Genomic DNA, 9,251 nt, shown 5'->3' with positions numbered 1-9,251 from the left:
GTGGAGCCTTGAAGGATAAACTGCTGAGAGGCTGTGTTCAAAGCTCGGTCCTGTAACAGCACTTATGTTTTCAATTAAATCCCCCTCCTCGTGACCTCCTCAACACAAAGCGTTCAAGGGTGAAGCAGTCAGAATTGGGTTTGCAGTGCATTGTGGGTTTATTCTGGACGCTTCCTCCCACGTCGGTGACAGACTTCCCCCCGTCCGCTCGCCGGATAAGCGTACGTAGGCGGGAGAAGTGGGTTACGCACAGGAAACAGAAAGCTCCTGAGGGATGACACGGGGGAAAAACAACAACAACAAAAAGACAAAAACAACGGGCGCCCGACATCACAACAACAAGGATGGAAAGTTAGAAGAGGAGAGACGCCGCGTCAGCTCGGTTCCGCTGGACCGCAGCTGCTGCTCGTCTGAGCGGAGCGGGGAAGAGGAGGATGTAGTGTTCAAGGGGAAGGTGGGTAAAGTGGAACCTCTAGTCAGTGATACTACGGGAGCAATTTCAGGGGTTAAGTGTCTTGCTCAAGGACACATCGACATGCGACTATTGGAGCCGGGGATCGCACCGTCGATCCTCTGATTGAAGGACGACCCTGCTCTCCACTTAGCAACGGTCGCCCCCACATTACAGAATGTTCACCCAGCAATTAGCATTATTCTTTAAAGAAGAAGACGCAGTAGCTCCAAGGCTGAATGTTCTAATGAGACACATGCTTAAAGGGTAAATTACCTGCTCACTATTTTCTCATGTGTTTTGTGTCTTAAGTGACTTAATTGGGACGATAATATTGGTTCAGTATTGAGCGCGAACAGCCTGCGACGTAATCGCTCAGGGCGACTCCTCACCGCCAATGAACGTCCACTACAACTGCTTGTTTTTGCCACCGACAGGCTCAGATCGTCATTCTAAGCGTCTGACAACATTGTGGGAAGCACTCTACGGAGAAAACCTTTTCCTTCACCTTCAGCTTGATTCAAATTGTTTGTCATTGTGTCCAAACCGAGTCTCGCTGAAGGAGAAATCTCATGAGAGGCGACGTGTTTACCGGGAGACAACGTCGGAAACAAGAGTGAAAGTTGGATAGATTGGTGTTATTTCAAAGATTTTCAAAATAAGGGCTGAATATTTAGCTGATTTCTTTGGTCTTTGACCGATTAATCACCGTTAATGTTTTTTTCTTATTTTACTAGCCCCTATACAAATGGTTTTATCTATTAGGCGGTTACCAAACAACAACAAAGACCAAGTAAATTGTCATGGTTAATCTTTACTTGAAGTAAATATATCTGCAGTTTGGCCCACATCCTGTAACGCCACCCAGGATTCCAGGATGTTTCCAGGATAAGTGAAACGCTCGCTTGCGCCTCAGCTCACAACTTTTATCGCCGCCGTTTTCTCGCAAAGTGCCTGATCACTACTGAGTGGATGCAGCTGTCAACAGACGTGAGCAGGAAGCGAGATGGCTCACTCCTCAGGAAAATCAATGTGATTTTTCTCTTTCACAACTTGCTGGAGTCGCTTGATGTACTAACCCAATGTGGCATTTTACTTGCCCCAGGCAATCCTTATGGCTGAGCCCTGAGAAGTTTAAGGTAATTGTACTATATCATATTACATTTGTAGGCTAGAAATGTACCTCAAAACTATACTTTTGTACTTAAGTAAATGTACTACTTTAAATCCTAGTAAAACACTTTAAATCCTCCCCATCTTTGCTTTAGATGTCACTGACTGTCAGCATCCTGTCGGCTACAGTACATGTCCACTCTGCACACACTGGTCTGTGCCGGAGCTCTTAAAAAATGTGTTCACTGTCTCATGCTCTGCATATTGCACCGCTTAATCCACTTTGCCTTATCTGCCACTCTGCCGTATCTCCTCCAGGGCCCTGCGTGAGGCGGAGCACCCTCCCCAGGAGAAGAGAGCTCAGCTCGGCCTTTAACTGATCCGACCCTCCTACTGCTCACCTCCGCTTCACCTTCTCAATAAAGAACCTCCTCCTCATCCCAGGGGGGAGGGGGCCCGACTGCAGTCTCCCAGCTCTCCTACACCTCCATCCTCTTGGCTCCCGCCGATCAGTCCGCCCTTTCCCCGACTCTGGCCACCCCCTTCACCCCTCCCTGAGTCTCCCCACGGGCGGCAAGTGCATGGCGGTAACTTCAGCCCACGAGTTCCACTGGCAGAGCCTGGCGCGACTGCCCAGCGGCCGCGTCTACCACACTCTGTCTGAGGTGGGGGGGCAGATGTACATGCTGGGGGGCTGCGACGCTACTGGGAGGCCCTGCCCGGCCCTGGAGCTCTACTCCCCCGAGGTACCAAACGAACGCACCATGGACACTGTATCTGACTTTCTTTCCTGGCTCCTGGCTCGGAATAGACAGTACATGACAAAGTGCTATTAATTAAGTAAATTATTTTGTAAAATATTACTTCAATTTAAAAAAGGTCTGTTTTTATAGTAATAAAGATGGCACCAAAAAAAATCTGAATTACTAAAAGACAATGGGAAATAAAGATGAAATATAGAAATAATAAATATAATTTTCCTGGCAAATCAACAGCAAAGTACTGTCTGTACAGTAGCTGCATTTCAATTTCCACTCTGCAAATTGACCATAATTTATTTAAACTCAAGTTACCTTAAATCCCCCCTGAAGACACAAATACATTGATTTAAATTGTAACTAAACTAGCTCTGTGTATGAGGCAAATCCCAGCACTGAGGGTGGTGCATCAAATAGAAAAATAAAGAATAAAACCCAAGAGAAGTTCAACCTGTAACACATTGAAAACTGCTTTTGCCTGAAAGCAGCCGCTCGTCTCCGTGTTTGCAGGGCGACTGCTGGATGAGCCTGCCCCCCATGCCCACCCCGCGTGCCGGTGCGGCCGTGGCGGTGCTGGGAAAGCAAATCCTGGTGGTGGGAGGGCTGGGGGAGGACCAGAGGCCCCTGAAGGTGGTGGAGATGTACAACACGGAGGAAGGCAGGTGGAGGAAGAGAAGCGCCCTGCGGGAGGCCTTGATGGGTTTATCCATCACCGTGAAAGGTACGGAACGAAATCATGACGAGCAGGACAACGAGTGACTCCGGGGTTTACAAGTTGTGAACTCGTTGCACGTATGTGTTAATTAACTTTTATGTAGTTAAAACTCAAACAGGAAGTTTGAACACCTCAAACAACCTTTAGTTGACTTTAATCGTAATCAAGAAGTCTTTTCTACAGTCAATTTTCCCATTTGATGTCAATGGAGCAAGTTTTTGGGCCATGACGTCCGCATTTATCCTCACATTTTCGGGTTCAGTTCCACTAGTCTGTAGACACAAACAGAGAGCCTTTGATGAGTTTGAGCTCAGTCCAGCGGTGCATCCGTCAGCGTCTACTGGAACACAGATAAATGCCGTGTACACACACACTTATTGGCGGCCTCCTCCATCTTCCGGACCAATCTTCCAATCCTCGGCACCTCTGCTCGCAGTTTCCTCCCCAGATGCCGAAAACGAGACAAATCGTCTGCCAAAATGATCGATGGGGCCAAATTAAAACAAATATGGTATTTTTGAACGCATAGTCGGTCACCGATTGGATATTGACATTTGTAGAATCGTTATTTTCCAGATATTAGATAATGAGCTCCAGGTAATGAGCTTTTCTATTCCCCGAAATGAATACAGCGTGTTTGAGAAACTTTTCTCCCTTTTTGGAAGCACATATGTATCATTTCTAAAGAAGAATAAAGAGAAACATAATAAACTGCAGACTGTTTCCCTGCAGCTCTTTTCCTCTTCCCTCGTCAATGCTGCATTTTCGCTCGTGTCGACATTCTCACCCACTTCCATTCTTGCTGTAGAGGTGGCATGCCGAGGTGCCAGACATGGACTCTCGTGTTTTATTGTTCTGCTGCTGTCCTCCCTGTCCTCCCAGTGTCTGCCACAGTCTCTTGCTCCGTCACAAACTTCTCAGCCAACTCTGCAGCTTTGCAGATTTTTAGCACATAAAATAAAGTCCCAACGAGGTGTCTCCATCTGCTGCGATTGGTCTTTGGCAAGCTGGTTATTGTTGAGCAGGTTGTTGTTGTTTGACTCATTTTAGCAGCCAGACTGTATACAGAGACAGACGACGTGACAGTGAAGCCAAAACATCTCGATCGCCCCCCTGGTGGCTGGCTCCGCCCCCTCCACGTTAGCGGATGGGAGATGGGCCAAACTAAAAAATCTAAGTACACGTCAAATAAGTAGTTCCCAAAGATGGTTTCTGTCCTTTTAGGTAGTTGTTATCACGTTGATGTGTGTTCAAGTTTCAAGTAATTATTTGATGCTATAAAAAGCACATCATGATTGACAGCTGCTCTGAGAGAAGTGGTCACGTCAGGCAGCAACCTGCGATTCTGAAAAGTGAAGCCAATGCTGAAGTGCCTCAAACTTGCATTCTTTCTAATGGCCATCAGGGGGCGACTCCTCCGGTTGCAAAAAGAAGTCAGATTGTACAGAAGTCTAAGAGAAAATGACTCCACTTCTCTCTTGATTTATTACCTCAGTAAACATTGTAAACATGAGTTTATGATCTCAATCTATAGTTTCAAGTCTTCTTAAATACAGCATGATGTTCATTTAGTAAATTATGGTCCATTTAGAGCCAAATAGACCATAAAGCAGAGTATGCTTTAGGGCGGGGCTACCTTGTCATTTCTGTTAATTGGTTGCAAAAGAAAATAGCGTGAGGATGGCCAAAATGGCGAACTCAAGGCTTCAAATCGCAGTCCACAAACAAATGGCTGACGTCTTGACGACTATGTCCACTTTCTATATACAGTCTATGGTAACAGTACATGTGTCAATTTGATCATGAATGTATTTATAAAGATATATGGGTAGTAGTTGTGTCTTTCTAGCCAAACAGCTAACGTGGTGCTAACGTACCAGCTAGGTGGCTCTCACGCTAACATGCTGTGACTTTGCTCGGCTCGTGGTTGGCTCAGGCATGTTTATGGGCGGGCCATTGATATCTTGTCTCCACCCCCTGTTCAAATGACGTCATAAGCGCAAGGTGAACAGTGGGAGGAGGCAGAGACGCTTTGTCCATCTTTGTATACAGTCAATGATAAAATCAATGCATTAGATGAAAATTGTGGCCTGCTAATCTGATACATTGTCGCTCTGCCTGTGTGTGTTTGTGTGTGTGTGTGTGTGTGTGTCTGTGTGTGTGTGTGTGTGTGTGTGTGTGTGTGTGTGTGTGTGTGTTTGTAGATGGCCGGGCTCTGGCTGTAGGGGGAATGGGTGCCGACCTGCTCCCTCGTGGCATCCTGCAGCAGTATGACCTTCGAAAGGACTTGTGGGCACTACTTCCTCCCATGCCGACCCCTCGCTACGACGCCAACACGCATCTGCTGGGCAACAAGCTCTACGTAGCAGGTACAAGCACAGCAGTGAGGGGGGGGTTACTCCAATAGCTTCACTGTATGTGTCAAACAACAGAAATGTATTCTCCAAATTTCAATATGCACCCTCGAAGCATCTATAGAATTCTAATTTGTTTTCTTTTCATACAATCTTTCAGCCGGTCGGCAGTGTAAGCGACCCGTGAAGGCCTTCGAGGTGTACGACACAGAGACGCGCTCTTGGACTACGCTACCCATCATGCCTTGTAAACGATCGTACGGGGGCGTAATATGGGACACGACCGGGAGGCTGTGTCTGCTCGGAGGACTGCGGCAGGGAGGAGGACACCAGACCTCTAAGTTCACCAAGAACGTCAACATTTTTGACACCAGCCAAGGTACAAAACACGTTTTCATATTTGGACTTTCATTTATTGTCATTTGAGTTACGTATTTTGGTTGAAACTCCTCCCCTGTTGAGCCACACTTCATGAACTAAAACACACAACACACGCTACGTGACAAACCGTTGTTCGAATCCTCTGAATTTCCGGCACACGCGGATTCCAAATATGTCAGATTTAATTGCACAGAAATAAGCATCAAACAATCCAGCTGGAACTGCAGATGCAACACACGGCTTCTTGACTTACTTCACTTGAGCAGGATGTGACTGCAGTGAAAAGTTGGAATGAGGACAAAATATCAAGAGGGGTTGATGGCTTTTGAATACTGCTTTATATGCAGCTCTGTATCCCAAACTCAAAAACATCGGTTTATTTGACTTGTTGGAACGGTGTAGTTTGTATAAACTAGAGAAGGTTTTAAAAGAATAGTTCTACACTAGAGAGATATTCATATTTCCTTTCTTTTAGATGGGGAAAAAAACGATGGATTTCAGTCCAAATTGAACTTTATTGCCATTATGCTTGTGTACAACAAAACATCATCTTGGTTAGTTTAGCATATAGAGTGGAGGCTGGGAGAAAATATCCCTATCAGCAACTCTTTAACGGTCTGATTTGCTCAATGTTTCCTGCTTGTAAAAAGTGTGCATATACAGGTAAAAATGACAATTTGTGATGTTTTTCAACTGGTAAAGCAGCACATGAAGTTGGTTGGAGCAGGTTTTGGTTTTGGTCTCTGTCGAAGCACAAAAGTGCCGACCCTGACAACCTCTCTGTGGGGATAAAACTACGCACTGCGCCTGGCTGTTGTTGTTCAAGAAATTATGAAGAAAAAGTTGCAGCCATAAAACCACAAATTGTCTCTTACAGTGGTGGGGTGTTCAACAGGAACTCGACTGTACATATCAAAGTCTGTTTACAGGTTTTTGGGAGTACTACGGCATATGTGAAAAAGGTTTTACAAAGTCTGCCTGACATCACCTGTTTGAGGATAGGGGATTAGCTGCTATTAGCATAGTACACGTTCGTCGAGTTGCATTGTGGGTCTTGTAGGAGCCAGGTTTCAACAATGAAGATGATATCTCTGATCCTACTGAACTGCTTTTTATTGATGGAGTCCTCTTAAGCAGTCAGATTTTCAGCTAGCTAGCTAGCAAGGCAAGATGTTTGTCCCTGTTTCCTGTCTTTATGCTAAGCTAGGCTAAATACCTCCTGACTTCAGCTCCATACTTAACGCACAGATGTGAGATACAACATCAATCAATCTCACATTCATAAAAAAGAATAATCATAATTCAAAAACTTGTCCTTTACATTCCTAGGTGAATCAAAAAAACAGTAATTATGTTGTGATATATTTTGGTAGCAGCAAAAGTCTCATCGTCTCCTTCGCTGACAGCCACCATCTTCATTTTGACTTTACTGTCAGACAAAGCAGCCATTAACACCAACCATCGGTGCGAGGAGAAACGTTCCACTCTGTGAAATGACTTATCGCTCCATTCAGCAGAGACACCCCCAGAGTAACAGGTGAACAAATTGAGGAGGGACCGAAAGGAGGAAGGGGAGGGCGAGAATCGATAAGTCATTTTCGACAGCGGGATCGGTCCAACGGAGGCCAAATAAAGCAGAACGTGGGAGGGATAATGTTAACGTATGATAATGGGGAGGGAAAGTTTGCCTTGTGTGTGAGAGATGGAGGGAGAAAGAGCGAGGAAAAAAAGGCCGTTCGACAGACACAACACAAGCTGATGCATATCCGCACACACGTGCACACATATGGGGCAGCCGTGGCTCGTTCCTCCAATCTAATTTAGGTGGAGATGAGATGGGAGATGAGCTGCGGAGGGAGGGCTGGGGGGGCGAGGAGCGCTTTAAATTACAAGATCCAGAAACAGATTGCTTTATTATCCATCTGCAGCAATATCTCTCCACACACACACACACACACAGGGCTATGCAATCTGCTGTCACACAGTGATATTCTATTACTGTTCCATTCCATATCGGGAGTATTAAGACACACACGGCTGTTAGATGATGATTTGGCATTGTGGGCAAGCTGCAACAAGTACGACGGAAAACACAAAGAACGGAGCTCTGGAAGAGAATTCACACAAAGAATGGAAACAATGGCCTCAGGAAAAATAAATGAAATATATATACTGTATATATATATATATATACACAAATAAAATCATGTCAGTTGAGGATTCATATGCCAACGTTTTGAGGTATCCGTCTGCCTCCACCACAATACAAAGCTTTCAATGCCGTGCGAACCACAAACAAATTCTATTCACTTCTTTTATATTCCGGCAGAGGTAGTAGTAATCTCAGAGACGGGAATCTGAAAACGTGGACAAATGAAGTGCAGCATTGCTGGATACTGCCCGGTTTCCACCACAGTCACTTTTCCAGGAACCCTGGAACTGTTCTACAAACTCAGAACCCTTCTGTGTGAGTTATACTCGGCATAGTCGAGCCTGCGTGAGATGCCCTCGTGATTCAACTTTTGTTTCTTTTTAATGCATTTAATACTTGCCTTCCCTCTTTACGGGGCCTGTATGAAGGCAATAAAGTAACCCATGAATATGAGGTATGGCTTTGCAGTAGATTCCTCCTCAGCATTGTGAAGGTGTCTTTTTGGCGTTTTGCCGGCAACACTCGTTTGTCTCCTTGATTCCTAACAATACATTTTGTTTGTGCACCCGCTGGCATTTTCAGAGAATATTGAAACCAACAGCGCCTTGAGCATAAACGCCTTTGTGCTTGCTCGCAGCTTGCGCGCCATCTGTGGAGGCTCACAACACGGAGCCTCTCTATGAGTATAAACAAAGTTGTGATGCTGTATTTACACCAAACTCTAAGCATATTTTAGCCTCACTCTACTCACACAGAAAGAAGTTCACCGATAAATGGAGTTGAGATCAGCCAGTACTAGGCTATGCTAACTGAGGAGCTTCTCCATCAACACTCACAAGCACGTAATCTAGGCAGAAATACGGCAGCGACGTTATTGTCTTTGGTTTATGCACATTCATTTATACACATATATGAGGGACTATCATAGATTTCTTTCCTCCATATTTTATTCAACAACGCCAGAGTGTCAGTGGCTACTAGAGGAGACTCTTAACATCTTCATGCATGAGCCTCACTCCGGGGGGTAACACCGAACTATTAGTTCTAGAGTTTGTAGCGCTGAACGTCACTCAGCTTTAAATACAAATGCTCAGAACCACTACTAAAGGGCTGGGAGATTGGAGTATATTGTTGTTTTTTGTATTCAATTCTGAATCTGTGAATTAAGGTTTATTTGCACCAAACCAGAGTTGGTGATTGTTGGAAATAGTGGAAATTGTAACCAAGACCGTTTTAGTGAGTTTTCTTTTCTTTCTGTCAAGTTTGAATGAAGTGTGTCTTACGATGCTCAAACACATCGGGGGGGGGGGGGGGGGGGGGGGGGGGG

General features: G+C 45.2%; 1 protein-coding gene across 1 annotated transcript in view; it reads left to right on the top strand.

Annotated features, from left to right (window-relative positions):
- klhdc8a (kelch domain containing 8A) overlaps window positions 1–9,251 on the top strand; it is a 32,701-nt gene that overhangs the window by 16,536 nt on the left and 6,914 nt on the right. Inside the window, exons 3-6 of the mRNA XM_031875933.1 lie at window positions 1,883–2,310; window positions 2,833–3,043; window positions 5,242–5,406; window positions 5,552–5,770. Coding sequence (XP_031731793.1) covers window positions 2,146–2,310; window positions 2,833–3,043; window positions 5,242–5,406; window positions 5,552–5,770 — 760 coding nt within the window. The 5' untranslated portion in view covers window positions 1,883–2,145. The remainder of the gene's footprint in view (window positions 1–1,882; window positions 2,311–2,832; window positions 3,044–5,241; window positions 5,407–5,551; window positions 5,771–9,251) is intronic.

Source organism: Anarrhichthys ocellatus, unplaced genomic scaffold (assembly GCF_004355925.1).
Source record: "Anarrhichthys ocellatus isolate YVR2014 unplaced genomic scaffold, GSC_Weel_1.0 scaffold100, whole genome shotgun sequence".
NCBI classification, from domain to species: domain Eukaryota; kingdom Metazoa; phylum Chordata; class Actinopteri; order Perciformes; family Anarhichadidae; genus Anarrhichthys; species Anarrhichthys ocellatus.
This window is presented reverse-complemented; position numbering and strand designations above follow the sequence as displayed.